The following is an 18,706-nucleotide window of genomic DNA, read 5'->3' on the forward strand; positions in this document are numbered from 1 at the left end:
ATAGCCATGCAGTAGCACCAGATTCCAGAATCCTTTCATCAGCGTAATGTATTCGGTTTTAAATTGTGATTAATATGGGAAACTTAATATTGTGTACCAGTGGGACATCGCAGCGAAGATCCAGCAGGCAGTACTCGATGTCGCCCACGCACAACAGCGACCAGAACAAATGTCATACGATTAATCTTCATAAGGGGAGTGAAATCAAAGACGAGAGGCGATGTGATTTCGATGTGGCCGGGACCCAGTTCGGCATAGATGAATCCTGTCGTTACAGCTGATAACATGTTGCTTGCTGCCTTGAAACTCGGCCTGGTTTTGGCTGCAATTAGCGGGTGTTGCATGCTACCAGTTTCGCTGGCGGACCGCGAAATGGATCGGCAGCAGGAGCTGCCCCAGCGCATCTACGGGTTGCTCGATAAAATGTCCTGCAGCCGGAAGCTTAATGCGAGCGGCACATTCGCCCTGCTCCTGGCCGAATTCCTGATAAAACGTGAGCTTAATGAGCCGTGCATGTGCGATAGAGATGACAGATGTCCCCCACGTAAACAATGGGAATTTATGAATATTTATCGTTGGCAGAGAAACTGCGCTACGTGCCGCCCACTCGCTTCGAGAGGCAACTCTACTATCATTTGCTGCACAGGATGGAGCACATCAAGAGCCGCTCGAGTGTCTCCCTGGCAACAGCAACGGGCATCGAAAGACAAAGTAAGAGCGAATAGAACATGTGAATATCCGATTGGGGCACTTGTATCCCAATGTTTCTTCCAGTCCTGGAAAGTGCCTTTCAGAGAAACGTCATGCTTCTGCCGCCATCGGTGAGGTACGGTCAATTGGATGCCAATGGAGAGTACGAGCAGCTTGCGGCCATATATGGAAAAGTGGTCAACGAGGGCCACCCCAATAGAACGCAATCAGGTGAGCTTAAATAGAACCCCACACCTTATAATACCCCAAACTCTCTCTCTCTCTCTTTGTCTCCTGTAGATCTCTGCATGAGGGAGATTGTGGAGCTCGAATTGAGAAACTGTAAGCTGCCTTCCCACGAGTGCCTGGAGCTGCTGACCAGCGATGCACCCACCTTTGGCTACCAAAGGACCCATCAGTATGTATATCCCTTAATAGCTTACCCAAAAACCTACCCCACATTCCACCTTTCAGGGTGCTTCTTCTCTACATGCTGCAGCATCACGTGTGTGCCCCCCATTTGAGCCCTCCGCAGGTGTACGAGCTGCTGGCCAAGAGCCATTGCAATGAGGTGGTACGCGAACAGAACGCCATACGGAGCCTGGGGCTGCCCGAGCAGTATCGTGATTTATATTTGGAGCAAGGTGAGTCCGGCTTATCTGCCACTTGTATGATGTATCTTTACGAGTACCCTCCCGTTCTGCCACGACAGCAACAATCTGCGGCCTCTTTGGCTACAATGAGGTTTTGAACTGGCGCAATGTGATGGAAATTGGCAGCTGGTTCGAGGACGACGCTGATGATGGCGATGATAATGTGGCTGACAAGTCCCACGATAGTCAGCATATAAACGATCTGGCCTTGGTCTTTTATATAAATGCAATGTTGCTGTTGCACTAAGGTCTCCTTCGCCCCAATCTTTATCCGCATACCCCTGATGCTTGCTGATTGCTTCTGCTTGATAAGTTAATAAAGTGCCGCTTATGGCTTATTGCTTAATGTTTGTGCTAGCTTCGAAATCCGTCTGGAAGTCTAGCTAATGCCTTTGTTATTGGCACCCATCGTTGAGGGGGTGGTGTTGAATGGGGTGTGTGCCAGCGACATGTGGAATGGGGAAGGAAACAACATTTGTAATGTGACACATTACTTGCGCTTGGCTGGCTGCTCGACTGATGGATATGCAGCCATGACAACAACGAAAACGTCGACAACACTTTCCATTACAAAATGCTAACATTGAAGTGGAATACTAATATTTGCCCTGACATACTCGAAAACATGGAAGCCAGAGGCGTAAGTCGGGTCGGTTCGGTTCGGTTCGGGGTCGTTTGGGGTCCCCGACTGGATATTAATGCCTCATTTGCTGCCACTCGGAGACAGGGCAGGCAGAGTGCAACGCTTGCATTCCCTAAGCCTTCGACAAAGGACATGGACACACACAGAGACACATGTGTCGTCTCCTTTGGCAGGGGCGCATTGTCGGGTTTCATGAATAGCGTTGGGTCATTAGTAACGTTGACTTGTCAATGCAACAATGGCAACAACAATGTGGAAAGCGAGCCGCCGCAGACTTGGCCAGTCTCGGTTACCAAGAGCCGGGGGAGTGGGAGTGGAATTGGTATAGGGATAGGGCTCTGGCATGGCATGGCCTGGCCTGGCCTAGACATTCCTGTTCCTTTTCTCACATGTGTATATGTATATAGCTGTTTTTTTTGTTTGGTGGTGTTCGTTTTTCCTTTTTTTCAACCGCTTTCGGTCATCGGCAACCCTATGTCATAGTTAAATCGTATCATGAGGCAAGCAAACAACCCTTGCAACCTGATCAGCTATCGTCGCTGACTTACTGCCCACTGCACCGCACTCGTCTCATTTCCAACGCCTACGCTCACCCTGCCACCAGGTCACCCGCCTGTCCTGTCTCATGTTGTTTTTGTTCACGCCTGTCGTTGAGTTCATTATGGGCTTATGTCCTTTAAAGTGTAGGTTACACTCTGTAGGTGTTGATTGGGCTGTTAAACTGAATGGTAGCGGCAACAAGCAGCTGTTGTTTAACAGTGGACAGTGCAAGTTACATGAATACGGGGCGAGGAAAAACCGAAAAGAGCTCAAAGGATAGATGCGTTTTGGAGCTGCACCCATAGGATAGTGACGGGAATGCCTCACCTTGAATAAATATGCCTTTGTCCAGTTCATTCCTCCCTCTCCCTTTCGCACCTCCCACGAAAGCTCTCTCCACAGCGAAGTTGTTGTAAGCCCGGAATGTGTGGCAACGCATGCGCTTTACAATGGAACAGAGAGAGCGAGAGAGCGGCAGTGCCCGAGGGAGAAAGTTTCTGCAGAGCAGACATCGAGGGTCCATTGAGGGCTGCCAGGTGTGCAATAAATGTTAATTTCACTCGAGATTATAGTCAGAAAAGTTGGAACATCCTTGTAAAATAAGTTTACTTATTACTAATGGGTACAAAGATTTGCACCCTTCAACGTTGCCAATATTTCTTTATGTTCCCTAAGTAGAAACAGATATTAGTGGACCCTGGCAGCCCTATTAGCTTTAATATTTAGCATGGAATTGAATTGGCGCCTCTTTACATGCCCGGATAATCGTCAAACCGATAGCCCAGGAAGCTCTCTCCCGCGCTTACGCTGTAGCTCTCAGTTCTGTTAACAATATGTTGGGGTTTATTTTGTATTTCTGACTGCTTTTTGCTCTCTGTAGCACTCTCTTTAGGCCAACTGCCACAGTTGCGATTCCGTTTCGGCTCTCCGTTGGGGCTCACATCGTTTCAATTGCCTTCGATAGGCTCAGAAGTCTCCCGTCAATTAGAGTGTAAAAACGTTACGCTCCAGAACATAACGGTATAATAAAACGAAACAAAACGCAGCGCCGCCGTCATCAGAGACATCCGTTCGCAGGATACAACCAAAATAATATATATATACATACATACAGCAACAGCAACCACTCCACAAACAACGAAGCACTTGACAACGAAACGTAAAAGAAAACTAAACCAAACGTGGAAATTCTACATAATTTTATATGCGAAAACTCAAGGTTTTCGCCACCAATTGAGGATTTACAAGTGCAATGTGAAAGTCAGCCTTATACGATAGCTGAATGTGCCCCTGTGTGCGTTTGCTTGCGGGTGAGTGAAGAGTGGAAGTGTGTGTGAGTGAGAGCGTGTGTAAATGTAAATACCACGAAAATCGCTGAAAGCCGAAAAATAAAACCAGAAGCAGAGAAAGAAGCAGAACCAGAACCAGAACCAGAGGCAAAAATCAGCGAAGACGTCGGACGTTGATGGGACGCGACTGTAAGCAGAGACGGAGCCAGAGGCAGAGTAACGGAACTTGGCCAGAAAGAGCAACAGAAACAGAAACAGAAACAGAGCGAGTAAGTGCCGTTATTGTTATATGTAGTTTACAGTTACAGGGAACGTTAAATAATGGAAATTTATGTGGCCAGGGGCAGCGAAGGGAAAGTGGGGCCACTTCAAGTAGCCAATTGCTCACCCACACCCACATCCAAGCACACACACAGACTGAGTGGAGTTGAACTTTTAGTTGTTGTAATTTTGGGTCAAACTAAAGTTCCAATCCATGACGATGATGATAGCGATGACTATGATGATGTACGGGCATAATGATGCTTTTGATGTTGATAATTAATAGTTCATTCACATCTCCATCTACGAGCAGCTGAAAAGTCTTTGGGAGTTCCCCTTTTCCAGAGTTACAAGAATTCCCTTTGGTGTTTGCTCTCTTCCACCCTCCTACACCCACACACACACTCCCACTAGCACACACCAGTACACCCAAACACACCTACACGTAGACGTCAGGTTCGACTCCCACTCTTTCTGTGTATGTGTGTGTGTGTCTGCTTTTGTTTTAGTCCTCAGGTCCTTTGCTGGGAAATTGCTTTGGCCAACGGTGTTTTTCCCTGCTTCTACTTCTACTTCTTCTTCTTCTTCTTCAACTTCTTTTGCTTTCATTTTTGCTGGCGCTTTTCCCGCCGCTTTCCCACTTTGCTGCCACTTTGTTTTTGCGTAAATGAACGTGGTCTTTGACAGCTCTCAGGTAAAGCGGGCACCTGCGAATTTGCCATAAATTAGGCCCCAGACTCGTATGCGAATGTGCGATTTTACCATGGCCAACAGATATTTAAGCACTCAATGCCCAGGCGGGAGAGGTAGCAGCAACCAGCAAAAAAACGCGCCAAGCCTCAAGCCTACAACAGGGGAAACTCCTGAGAGGGCCAACATTTGAATTTGTTGCCTTTGGGGGCTTCTCAAAGTCCTGTTCTGATGCGAACTGAAAACTCTTAGACCGTGTTTTATCATTTAACAATTAATACAGCATAATCGCGCAAAACTCCTCTTGCCTACCTGTGTCCTTTGACAATCGCATAGAAAGAAGTAACTAATACATAATTGATGTGATAAGCGTATCTTCTAAGGAGATCATAATTTGGGAAAATACGAGTAGATGAACAGATGAAGCTTGAGTTAATCAAAAATCAAATGTAGTTCATATGTTGGGCTTCCGATGAGAGCCGGGGTAGTGCTAGTGGATCAGTGTTAGGTTGGACTTGTTCTGGAGCAAATTAAGTTGAGTCCCGGACTAGCCTGACAACATATGTATACATATAATTCAAATGAATTTGTTACTTAAATTCATATGAATTGCTCTCTTTATAAGGTTAATTAGCCTGTGTCCACTGTTTCTCGTTCTACGACTATCTTCTTGTCATTTGGTCAGTCCGAAAGTCGTGGTCTGGGGACTGGCTCTGTCTCTGCCTCTGCCTCTGTCTGTGGCATGCGTGCCCCCAATGATAAATCCTCCTCTCCACAGATTCCCCCTCTTGTTTTTGTGTGTGTATTTTGTGGTTGCTCCCCTTCAATTGGCTGGGCTCTTCACGGATTTTGTGCTCTATTTACCTACCTTATAAAAACACAATTTATTGCTGCCTTAACGGTTTCGCTTCCCTTCCCTTTACGTTTCGCTACAGTTCCATTTTGCCAGCATTTCTTTTCCTCTCTCTCTCTGGCTTTCTTTTTTTCGCGTTGCTTTGTTTTGTTTCATTCCAACTTAACTTTTCCGCTCTCTCTTTTCTGTTGTGTATTGTGTTGTATTTGTGTTGTGGTTCTTGTTGCTGTTTTACGAGTAGTGCTGGGGCTGTCCCATTATTGGCTTTCGGTATAAACTTTTTGCCATCAGTGACATCAGCGGGCAGGAGCAGTAGCCGCCGTTCCAGAGAGCCACTCAGGCCACTCTGGCCGGGATATACTCGCCATTTTGTAGTTGTTTGGCCTTGTTCGGCTTTTGAATCAATAAAGCAGCCGCACAATCGAGAGAAACTTCTAAATAATTGAAGGGAAGAGCCTTGGCCGAGCAGGTTTTTCCGTGCACAATGCCTCTTGCGAATAAAAATGGTAATGGGAATGCGAACGAGAATGGGATTTTTCCTTGCAGCGGCCCACCACTTTTTGTATGCATTTCAGAAACTGTAGCGAATATCCCTGCAAATAATTTAGTTACCACTTTCACTCATCCAGCTGCATAGTTCTGTATTTTCCAGCATTTCTCTGGCTATGAAAACTTTTCGTGCAGCTTCCATTTTATCATTTGTTCTGACCGGGGAGAATCTACTGGGGGTTATGTTATCCCTTGAAAATTCCCCTCATCACTTTGTGGTCACGTTCCTAGTTCTGGTGCAGGGTGCAAAAGTTTTGAATTTACGATAGTTGGATCGCCCTCCAAAAGCTTATACCGCAGCTCTCGCTTAACTCTCGGACGGCATAAGAGTCCCCCGCTGTGGCGATAATCTGTGATAAATGACACAGTACGGATCCATTCAGTCTTCTGAAGCCAGCGATGAGCACTTAATTGTGCAATCAAATCAATGCCACTTTAAGCATTCATTTTTGGCCATTAGCCGACTAATTGGGTTGATCAACTTTTTCGGGTCGACGCGTCAAGTTTTCTTTATAGACTTCATGATATTGCGGGTATGGGTATGGGTATGGGTATGGGTATGGGTATGGTTATGGTTATGGGGGTGTCTATTAAGTTCGATGGCAATGTGTTTTAATTAGTTTCCAAAGCCACTCAGCGCTCAAGTTGCCAGCTCTTGCGGCATTGCATGGCACACACATTTTCCAGCCAAATGAGCGCACGTTTTTGTGAAGCAGCAGCATTTACCTGAATAATGAGTTTTCCATACCACCCCACTCAACCACACGTGCATGTGGCTGGCATGCATTTTGGCATGCAAAAAAAAAACAAACTCCTGGGTTCTCTATGGCGGTGCCGCACAGGCGACAGCCTTCAACATTTGCTGGCCATTCGGAGGCGTCGTACCGGAAAGAAATGCCATTAAAAACGCAATAAAAATGCAAAAACAAAAAAAAACATAAAAGGAAAAAGGAATACAACAAAGCGGAAAGTAAAAAAAAGTAGAGTAAGAATGAAATCCCCAATGAAAGAAATACGACATATGTACATACATATATAAAGAGAGTGGGAGGGTGGCCACAAAAAGAAGGGCGAGCATGGGGATATGGGGATACGAGTAGTATGTCAACCTCTGCTGAACAGGTCTATACGTACGTTTGTCTAAATGTCTGCGTGCGAGTAGTAGTTTGAGTGTGTTCGGGTCTGGCGGCGTAAGTAGCCAAGGTGGAAAAATCGATATAAAACGAATACGGCAACATTTGGTGGGCCTCAAAAAAAAAAAAAAAATTGAAAAAATCCCAAGTTGAGACAGTTACGGAATGGGTTTTTTAGCCCCAACCGGGAACTTGTAAAAAATAAACGGAAAACTTTTTTTGCACGCACAACCAAAGAGCCCATTACCACGGCACCAGCCCTCATCCTGCACACACACACACACACGCAAACAGAAGCACACTCGCAGAGGCAACGAGGCAGACACACAGACACACAGACACTGGCACACGCATCAACAAAAGGAAAAATATAAAAAATAGAGAGACTAAAGTAAAGCGCGGCCCAGGGCCGTCCGCACGACTTAAAAGCGCAGGGCATATGAAAATTGCCATACAAAATATAGTACATAATTGGCTGCCACATCGATTGATGGGAGAAAGTAACATCCAACGGGGTGGGACGGTTGTCGATCCCCGAGTGAATTCAAAACTAGACATATACCCAGCAAACCAACAAACGTGCCGTTTGCCCAAGGCTCGCAACAAATAGAAATACCGAAAAAGAAATACCGATCGCAACCGATCCGTTTGAGAGCTTTCATAAATGATACTTTCAATTCCACAAACGGATCCCAATGCTAGCGTATCACTTGTGAGCTTTTTGTTTACATATGTACGAGTATATGTATGTGCATGTGTGGAGGGGAGACACAATGATTTAAAAGCACAGCTTTTGAAGCAGAATTCTGCTGGTCTCGCTCGCATTGCCTGCTATTTAATAATAATACTATTAAGTCCCCAGTATAAAAAAAAACATACGTATCTCTGTAAAACAACCCAAACTCAGTTTGCAACGAATTATCGGAGGCTTAGGTTTTTCTCTCGCTCTCTCTTTCGCCACGCCACTCAGAGTGGCATGTCCCAGTTGAGTAGCATAGCGTATATATGTATAAATAAAACAACAGCAAAAACATAGAAAAAGAGAAGGCAGAGTATCATACGCAGTAGCAGATGAGCACGCAGCAGAGTGTAGAACGGTTTCATGGTGCGGCTGCAATGGTTGCCCCAGTAAGTATGCTACACACTCCTCTGAAGCAGCGATAGAGATGGAGGTAGCTAGAGGTAGAGGTATAGAGAAGGAACAACTAGGTCCGTCCTTACGTGTGTCACGGCTTAAGTGCATATCACCGCATATTTTTCTCATCTCGGTCACCTGACATTTCAATTTTCAATTGGCTGAAAGGAATAAAATCCCTATCCATTTCTGATTTCGATTTTTCCACAAAAGATCGAGTACGACTGCGTCCATCGGCTTGTGGACTTGGATAGGTATGGGGTATATACGGGTATGGGCACATATTCTGCCAAATTGTCGACATATTGATTTCTAATTACTTGGCCCAACAGTAGATATCTTTGGCTTAAGGTAGGACGTCAGGTGGCACGCCACTAAGAGGGGACGTTGATATGACTGGTGGGTGTGCGTGAATTGTGTGCAGGACTGCTTGGGGTTTGATGCCACACCGAAATTAAGGGGCTTTGTCTATTTGTTGTGGCGGCGTTGCCATGGCGGCCCCTATTGATTTTACTGCTGTCATGAATCATGGAGCCAAGGGAACCCAAGGCCCATGATGCCCATGCCCATGCCCATAGCCAATACCCAGGCCCATACCTAATGCCCAATACCCACCGCTGAGCTCCTTGCCACGATTTTCCATTTGTACATTGCGTGTTTAGCAATTTGCGGTTATAATATAATGACCACTTGATTTGCTTTTGGCTTTGCCTCTGCTTTTGGGCTACGTTTACTAATTGCGCGCTTGTGTCGCCTGTTTGTTTGTGTGTGTGTATTTTCCAGAGCAGCAGTAGCAGCAGCAGCAGCAGAAGAGGCCGAGCAACAGTCGCATATTCAACGCCGAGACGTATGCACGCTCAATGCTCGCCGCTGGCTGATGGCCAAAGTCGGAATCGGCATCAGAATCAGAATCGAAACTGGGACTCTACCGACAGGAGAACTTTACCACTGAACTGAGGAGCGACCCATTTCATTCCACCACATCGCCACAAAAAAAGAGGAGTACATATCAGGCATTGCGAGCCATTGAGCACACCTGTGGACTGGACCATTACCACTACCAATACCACTAGCAACCGAGCCCTAGGGAGAAGAGCAGGAGAACCATGTACACTTCAAAGCGTCAACATCATCATTATCGAACGGGGTTCGTGTGGCTCCTTCTCCTCTCAACGGCCAGCGCCACTGTCAGTGCCATTGTGGAGCCAGAGGAGGCGGCCTTTCAAGGTGCGTATGACATTTGATTCCGTTTGTCCTCTCTCCCCTTTCCCTCTGTCATGCAGGTGTCTAATAGCGGAAATTCTGGTATTTCGTATTTCGTATTGGAATTTCAATTATGAAGCACCATGAAGAGTGGCCTGAAGTGGAGGGAACTGCGCCCTGACATATCAATAAGCGTCACCCTATTGTGTGACCATAACCGATGCCTTTGACATTAATGAGCAACTTAATTATGCGTGCGGTTGAGGCAGACAAACTCGCAGAAGAATAGAAAGGGAGAGAGATCTGTATGTGATGTGCTCTAGTTATGCAATGGGAATTTTGTTTGACGATTTTTCACTCACGTTTGGGGAACGACATCAACAGTTGATGGGCCGACGGTGGAGCTGATGGGATGATGTGTATGCTGATTCTGATGCTGACACTTCGATTTCAATTGCATGCAAAATGCGATTTTTCAATTTCAATTTGAATACGCAATGCTCATGCCACAGGCAGAGGCAGAGGCAGAGGCAGCTGCAGTTGCAGCGGATGGAGGGACAGCGGCCCAGGGAGTGTCACTTGTGTGTGCATATGCAAATGTGTGTGTCTTCCTCTGTGAGCTGTGTATATGCTCCAGTGTCCAGTGCACTTTAATCGTCCCCACAGTTGCTTAATCAACTAGCAAGCCTGCATGCATGCATGAGCTTGTGTCTGAGCGTGTCTGTGCCATGTCCCATGTCCCATGCCCCATGCCTCATGCCACTTGCTCTCCTGATGGCACTTTAACAGAGTAGCTGACGTGTTCGTGTCTTCCGTCTCCATCTTTAGCTGCTTCTCGTTCTCCACCACTTTGGAATGGGTTGTGGGTGTGGGTGTGTGTGTGTTTGTGCCAGTTCGTTCCATTTAATACAATGTATGACGTAAGTGGCGGGCCACTCGGGCGTATGCGTAATGCCAGTAATGTTATACTTTTCTTTCCGCCTCAGAGAGAGGTGGCGGCACACTTTTCGGTGTCAAGTGAAATGCATTTACACAAATGGCTCTGATTTTCTCAATCGTAAGAAATTTGCATTCGAATGCCAATCGAACATAGAGCCCAAACCTTTCTTCGGCTTAAATATCTATGGAATACGATGGAAAACACCATCCTAGTTATTTAAGTAGTCATTAAGACCTCGTGTGTGTGTGTGTGGCAGGGCTCAACAGTTGGAGTGCTGGCGGAAGGTAGAACACAGGGCCCGGACTGTGCTCGAAATGTTAGCAGTGCCAGGCAGTAAATTACCAAAAGCGTATGCCTCTACAAGAAACCAGAAGCAGGATACCCAGACCAGACCTGACCAGACCAGCCCCAAAGTCCTTAAAGCTTATTAGAATTTATTGCGGACACGTCGGTCACACCCAGAGAAGACCCACCCATCCACCCATCTATCCGGACAGCCCCAGACCTGGACATGGACACGCAGGACACTCAACTCGAACTAAAATGGAGTGAAATTATGAACTGGACTCGGCTCGACCAGAAACACGCCCCTCCCTATCATACATCTATGTGGATTACGCCTCACCTCACCCAAAATGCTAATGTCTCCTCTTCCCCTTCTTCCTCCCTTCACAGGTCACTGCGGCCACACCAGTCCCTGCGAGCAGCTCTGCTATGAGATCCACGACGGGATGTACGAGTGCGACTGCATCGAGGGCTACGAGCTGAACAAGAACGGTTACAGCTGTCAAGGTGCGTTGAGGGACCACATCCCCCGAAACCCCGAAACTCTGAAACCCTGAAACCCCAAAACACCAAATTGATTTGGCATTTCAGTTATTGTCCGGGAATCGGCCTGTAATGGATGGCAAATGGCATCGAATCGGATTGGGTGTCGGGCTAGGCCTGTGCAACCTTTGTTATTATTTACATTTATTCATTTACGTCGGTGAATTATTATTTTGGAATTGCTCATCCGGCCATTCGTATATTGATATTGTTGCATGCTGCATATCCTGTAGCTCGTCTCTCTCCTGATGTGTATTTTCCATTTAATATTTGGGTGTTTTGCTACAACACACCAGCTGCAGGACAACAAATGAATATATAAACCATGAGCTGCGAAATACTAGTAAAATACTAGGTTCAATTTTAGAAGAGGAAACCTATACACGACGTTATATCTGCATTTGACAGTTGGGGAATTTTTGAGTTTTGTAATTTGCTTCGTGTCTGAAGAGGAGTAGCCGGCAGCAAAGTTATGGAAAGCTCTCTTCCCATTTCATAAAAAAACTTCCTATAGCCAGAAAATATTTAAAATTAATAATAAATTCAACATTTTTTTTAAAGCTTTTTTTCAACAGCTTTCATAATAATAGATTCAATTAAAAATACTATGAAAGGCATTCAGCAGGTCGACTCATTCACAGTTCTATGTTTGTCTGCTCCTGTTAAAAACTAATTTAAATTGCGAGTTCTATGACCTTAAACCTTTTCCATTTTCGTTGTTTTTTTCTCCGCTTTGCAGTTATTAATTCGACAGGAAATGGATCCGATGGTCACGGCAAGTCCGACGAGGATGTCCTCTATCAGAAGGGAGCCTCGTTCAGTGCGAAGCTGGCCAACGATGACAGCAAACTGATGTCCCAGGGGGCGTATGCCGGTGCAGCAGGCCCCGGTGCCACAGGGACCAGGGGCAATGGGAACGGAGAAGATGGGTCCGACTCCGATGGCGATAGCTACGACTACAGCGAGGGCGATGACTCCAGGTCGAGGTTGCAGAAGGAGCAGCAGCAAGAGCAGCAGCAGCAACAAAAAGTCAATTCAAACGATTATTACATATCAGCGGAGAGCATCAATTTCAATTCGGAGGGCGATGGCCCGGAGCCGGATGTGCCCGATTTTAGAGCGGCCAGCACGTCAAGCACAACCACAATCAGTACCACCGCAGCGCCTAAAACCACCACCACCAGCACCAGCACCACCACAACAGGAGCCCCAGTCCCCCCCATGACAGCGAGGGGCAGCAGCCAGAATCAACTGGATGTGGACTATGGGGAGAGCAATGGTGCGAATGGTGGGGATGACTACTATAACTACAAGTCCGACATGTCAATCTACGACGATGTCAACAATAATCAATTAAACTTAAGACGCAACAGCAACACCAATAGCAACAGCAAATCGCAAACATATCAGTCGACAAGCAATACGAACAAGAACTATAACAAGAACAATAACAGTAACAAGAACAAGAGCCGCAGGACCAACAGCAACAGCAAGGTTCAAATGCATATCACGAGGGTATACATCAATCGGAACAACATATCAGGAACGGATGTAGAAATGGGTGGAGTTACAGGAGCCGATCCAGCGCCAGCGATAGCCACCAGCACCAGCAGGTGGGTACAGGAAAGGGAATCCTCATTAAACTAATTAGAACGAGGCGACCGCATTTCATATTTCAAATGACTCATTCCATGCCATCTCCAACAGCAGTTCCAGCTGCAATCTAGATTGTGGATCCGATGGCATCTGTGCCTTGGAGGCAACCGCGGCCAGCTCCCGCTGCCTGTGTCCCTTTGGCAAGACGGGCATTGGCTGCCAGGAAGGTGAGAGATAAATGTTGTATGGGCGATGTGATATAAAGCTAATATCGGCTGTTTTTTGCCCTTTAGATATACGGGCACATGTGCCGCGCTTTGCCAAGCGCTCCTGGCTGGCATTTGCCGCACTTCACGGGGCTTACAAGCACGTCCAGCTGCGCCTGGAGTTCCGTCCAGAGTCCTTTGACGGCATCATACTGCTGAGCGGAGAACGCGACGATCTTACCGGAGATTTCATGGCCCTGCTGCTTAATAAGGGGTTCGTGGAGTTCTGGTTCGACTGCGGCTCTGGCGTGGGCAGCGTCCGATCCCGGGAGACCATCATGTTGAACGAATGGAACTCGGTGATCATCTATCGCCATCGCTGGGATGCCTGGCTGGTGCTCAATCATGGCACCAAGGTCCAGGGCAGATCCAATGTGAGTGGGGCAAGCCACCTCCCTGAAGTTCCTTTCTTACTGATTTAATTCTTTGCCAGGGCCTATTCTCGCGCATCACCTTCCGGGAGCCTGTCTTCCTGGGTGGCATTGGGAATATCACCGGCCTGGCCAAGCGCCTGCCACTGGCCGAGGGATTCTCCGGCTGCATTCGACGCTTTGTGGCCAACGAGCATGACTACAAGTTCACCGAGCATCCGCTAGGCGACGTCACCAATGGCTTCGATATACGTGAGTGTTATACAGTCATTTTGGGGTTCTTTTGCTAAACTCATTGTCTGTAAACAACACAGAGGACTGCTCGACGGACAAGTGTGTGCGCTATCCCTGCCAGCATGGTGGAAAGTGCCTGCCCTCGGATCAGGGAGCCGTCTGTCTCTGTCCCATTGGATACGTCGGAGACCTTTGCGAGATTCGCATGGATCTGCAGGTGAGCTTCATCGTTTAATGGCTTTCTTTTTGGGTGTTCTAATGCAAACTATTATAATAGGTGCCCGCCTTCAATGGGTCGTCATTCCTTCGCTATGCGCCGCTGGGTGACAGCGCGCTGATCTGGCTGGAACTGAAGGTGATCCTGAAGCCCGAACAGGCGGATGGCCTCATCCTGTATTCGGGCCCAGAGCAGCGAGGCGACTTCATTGCCCTGTATCTGAACGATGGCTTTGTGGAGTTTGCCTTCGACCTAGGAAGTGGACCTGCCGTAGTCCGGTAAGTGAGATTATGCCTAGTCTCCATCAGTTACTCATTCTTTGGTGTCCTCTTTGCAGGAGTGAGTACTCTCTCAGCATGGGCCAGTGGCACACCATCAAGATCTCTCGAACTGCTCGTTTGGCTGTGCTCAAGGTAAAGGCTAGCAAAATCTCCATCAAATTATGGCTTCTATATCCTGGCTCGTTTTTCCATAGATCGATCAGCACCAGGAGGTCATGACCATCTCCTCGAATGGTTTCTGGCACTTGTCCCTGGAGCAGAATCTCTTTGTGGGCGGTGTCAACCATGTCGACCGGCTGCCGCTGGACCTCAAGTACAAGCCTTTCTTTGTGGGATGCATTCAGAGGGTAAGTGAGCTCGGATATCCAGCAGCCATACTCTAATGTACCCTTTTCTTTGCGACACAGATTGATATCAATGGCCACTCGCTGGGCATTGTGTCCGAGGCACTGGGGGGCAGCAACATTGGAAACTGCCCCCACGCCTGTGTGGCCCGACCGTGCGGACCCCTGGCGGAGTGCGTTCCGCAGATGGAGAGCTACGAGTGCCGCTGCAGCATCTACAACGAGCGCTGTAACAAGGCCGCCGAAGTGCCGCCAGAACTGCTACCGGCTCTCCACAAGTCCAAGGTCCTCGAGACCAAGCACAATAAGGGTGGAGACGTAGACGGAGACACGGAGGAGGCCGTGGCCAAGAAAGTCTCAGTCCTGGCGCACAAGAAGCACTCGAAGAAGCGCAAGCATTTGCATAAGCCACCTGGCACCACCCCCATCACTACCACCACAAGCACAAGCACAACCACAGCCAAGCCCCACGCCACAGCCCCACGGGTGACGGATGATAAAGCCACAGCCCCAGCAGGGGCCTTAAGCAATGAGGAAATCGAAGATGATATCATATTCCGCTTTGTGCAGCAGCAGCAGCAGCAGCAGCAGGAGCGGCCACAGCAGCTGACGCCAGAGATGAGAAAGCCGAAAACTCCTTCTCCTTCCGCAAATCCTCCCCCAACTCCAGCTATAACCATGGCCAAGCACTCGAGCAAGCATCAAGTGAGCAAGCACGAGCACCACCAGAAGCCAAACGCAGCCTTTGCTCACAAATTGAGCCGCCTGCCCACCCACTATGAAAGTTTCCAGACGAACCCGGACAGCGACATCCTCACATTCGAAGACAACAACGACTGGGTGGCCAGTCTGCAAAAGCAGGAGTTCGCCGATGCCTTGGCAACCAGCAGCCAGGGCAGCCAGGATAGTCCGAGCCCGTCGGGCGAGGACGACAGCAATGCCTTTGTCTTTGATGAGTCCCTGTTCGATGCCTCGGACGGGACCGAAGAATATCAGCGGAAGCAGCTGAACGAGGACATGAAGCGCATCATGTCCAACTCGAACACGCACAGCAACCACAAAAAGGCGGAGCCCGAAGTACAGGCTGCACCCAGCGGGGTTTCCTCCAGCGAGACAGCGCAGTACAGTGAGGACTACAACGATGACGATGAACTGCTGTCGCCTGTGCTACATTCAGAGCTGGAAGTTCATCTGGAGACCTATGCTTCCACCACACCACAGACCCACACGGACTGGAGCCTTCTGAAGAAGTTCGACCTGTCCGCGGAGCACCAGTCGCAGGTGCAGGGAGTGCGCAAGAACTTTGGGGCCTGCTTCGCCGGCGCCGACAGCTATTTCCACTACAACGATGCGGACACCATGAGCCAGATCATCAGCTACAACATTGATCTTAATCTGCGCATCAAGACGCATTCGGAGAACGGCGTCATACTCTGGACGGGCCGCCAGGGAACGACGGATGAGCACGACGACTATTTGTCGCTGGGCATCGAAAAGGGGTTAGTACCGATTCTCCAGAGATCCTCCGAATACCACTTTATCATTCAAATTTTCACCAGATACTTGCACTTCCGCTATGATTTGGGCTCTGGTGAGGTGGACATTATCTTCAATGGCACCAAGGTCAGCGATGGCCTGTGGCATCGTGTGCGAGCCATAAGGTAAGGACAACATGATTGATCTGTAAGTAAATAGATTACCGATGATTATCCCCTTTTGCAGGAACTCACAGGAGGGCTATCTAGAGGTCGATGGCCGCAAAACGTCCACGCAGCGAGCGCCTGGCAAACTGCGTCAACTAAACACGGATACGGGTCTATATGTTGGTATGTATTGGGATATGGATGGAAGTAATATCCACTCATTTATTTTTGTACTTTAGGTGGAATGCCGGATGTGGCATACTTCACGCATCGGCGCTACTACAGCGGCATCGTGGGCTGCATATCGGAGATCGTGTTGGCTGGCGAGATGAAGCTGAACTTTGACCCAAACACCCTGGGAACGGAGCACAACGTGGAGACAGGCCTACTATGAAACACTGCACTAACGCCTCAAGACTTTTTATATCGAATAGTTTAAATGTTATGTTAATTACACAAATGTCCTTTGTCGATTTGTGTTTGTACAAAAATACGCTTTTAAAAACAAAACAGAAGTTTAGAGAGAGGTTGAGGGAAGAGCATTTTTTTACACCAAGAGAAGAGGAGAGGATAGGAGAAGATAGGAGATGAGACGAGATGAGGAGTATCGAAACTAAATCTAGAGTGGAAAACATACTACATACATATTATATACAAACGTATTGAGTATATACAATAGCATACATACATATAGATATATATTTAATGAGCAAAGGAAATACCAAAAAAACAAAAAAAAACAACAAAGGGCATGCATGCTTCGTATAGAGCCTGTGACTGTCAATACTTCAGAATGGAATAGTTTATATATACCTTTAGCAAAGAGGATTTATATCGAAAGGAGAGTAAAATCATATAGAATATGATATATCAACCGTGTGCGGAGAATCGTAGTTTAACAAAACGGTATGTACGATCATGCCGGAAGTCCATTTAAGGAACGATTAACAATTACGATTACCGAATATCGATAGCGATACTTTAGTGTGTTGAACCGTTACGCTTTACATGCAGAGCTGCCGTCTTTTTTGTACAACACACACACACACAAAACCCACACCACACCACACTGCTGTACACACTCAAATTACACACAAACGCGTGCAAGTGCATATTGGCAACACTTTCGTTTTTCGCATTGCTGTACCTAAAACAAAAACTATGAACTGTATAACTGTACATTCTGTACTATTTGGCGCTTCTTGGAAGATCCTGTCAAAACACGAAACGAACGAATCAAAGAACGGAGTAGTAGAGGAACATATTAAATGGTAAGTTAATAAATGTGTAGCGTGTATTAGTATATAAGTCGGCACATAAACAACACACACACACAGAGGGAGAGACAACGACACGAACACAGACAAACACGCCTGCCTAAGTAACTTTTATATAAAACCAATCGTAAGATACTAATAAAAAGACACCAAAGAATCTTAAGCCATACGTAAGAACACTAACACACACACACACACACACGCTGAACAAGAATTGAAACACTACGTATGAGAGCGATTTTTAACAATTTATACTACCATACAAGATACAATATACATACATACATAACAACAGAACAAAGAACTAAAAAAACAAAAACAAAACTAGCTAAAGAAAACAAAAACCAAAAGAGTAAAAAACAGCAATTTAACAATCCAATAGCGAAATTTTTAACAAAAAATGCGAAACAAACAACTAATCCAATCCAAATAGCCTGTGGAAACATTTATAAGGGTTCAAAGAATAAGAGACGAAACAAAGTAACGTAAAACAAAAGCAGTGAGCAGAAAGCAGAGAAATCGTTTGCATTCTCATCTTATGAGTATGATTTTGTAGCTTAAAGGGATAATATCCACGTATGTAGTTATATACACATCATAATAAATTTGCGTAACTATATATATGACTATGAGAACTATAGAAAACAAATGCGTAACATGAATAAAGAAATCACAACCACCAATCAATGTAAAACAAAATTAAACGACATTCAATGTAGCTTATTTGTATGATGGAATGGAGATCGAAGCATCGAGACATTTAATTTCGTACATTGGTTTGCAGAAAATAAAAATAAAAAGCGACTCTACACGGCATTTAATTTCTGGGCTTTGATATTTGAATTTAGCTTTTGAGCGCGCAATTGTCGGAACTGATTTCGTTTGGAACCATGAAACATGGAACATTGAGTTATCGATAACGATTATCCGCCTGCCTGGAAAATATATTAAAAGAAATATTTTACGATTCCCAAGAGTTTTTAAGGTATATTAAAGAACATAGCGTATAGAAACTTCTATACGCAGGTTTTTTAATTTCGCTTTCTAATAAGTACTTCCTTAGATTATTT

General features: G+C 46.5%; 2 protein-coding genes across 4 annotated transcripts; both read left to right on the forward strand.

The window, feature by feature from the left end:
- Window positions 1-38: 38 nt before the first annotated feature.
- Window positions 39-1,685, forward strand: LOC4805353 (uncharacterized). The gene is made up of 6 exons (XM_001361730.3): window positions 39-493; window positions 583-711; window positions 775-921; window positions 991-1,108; window positions 1,165-1,334; window positions 1,403-1,685. Exons 1-6 carry the CDS (start codon window positions 259-261, stop codon window positions 1,588-1,590), a joined length of 987 nt encoding a protein of 328 aa, XP_001361767.3. The 5' UTR covers window positions 39-258; the 3' UTR covers window positions 1,591-1,685.
- A 1,753-nt stretch (window positions 1,686-3,438) lies between these two features.
- SP2353 (EGF like, fibronectin type III and laminin G domains protein pikachurin) lies at window positions 3,439-18,445 on the forward strand. 3 transcript variants are annotated; one of them, XM_015185109.2, is made up of 15 exons: window positions 3,439-4,084; window positions 9,220-9,663; window positions 11,255-11,371; window positions 12,147-13,020; window positions 13,115-13,230; window positions 13,297-13,643; window positions 13,703-13,892; window positions 13,955-14,091; window positions 14,152-14,369; window positions 14,429-14,504; window positions 14,567-14,719; window positions 14,780-16,215; window positions 16,276-16,377; window positions 16,439-16,542; window positions 16,599-18,445. In XM_015185109.2, exons 2-15 carry the CDS (start codon window positions 9,543-9,545, stop codon window positions 16,751-16,753), a joined length of 4,146 nt encoding a protein of 1,381 aa, XP_015040595.2. In that variant the 5' UTR covers window positions 3,439-4,084; window positions 9,220-9,542; the 3' UTR covers window positions 16,754-18,445. The 3 variants fall into 3 exon arrangements, with proteins under 3 accessions (XP_015040595.2, XP_001361768.3, XP_015040596.2); XM_001361731.4 differs by having other exon boundaries at window positions 9,225-9,663; XM_015185110.2 differs by having other exon boundaries at window positions 13,118-13,230; window positions 16,599-16,753.
- The last annotated feature ends 261 nt before the right edge of the window (window positions 18,446-18,706 follow it).

The sequence above is a fragment of the Drosophila pseudoobscura genome, chromosome 3 (assembly GCF_009870125.1).
Source record: "Drosophila pseudoobscura strain MV-25-SWS-2005 chromosome 3, UCI_Dpse_MV25, whole genome shotgun sequence".
Lineage (NCBI taxonomy): Eukaryota > Metazoa > Arthropoda > Insecta > Diptera > Drosophilidae > Drosophila > Drosophila pseudoobscura.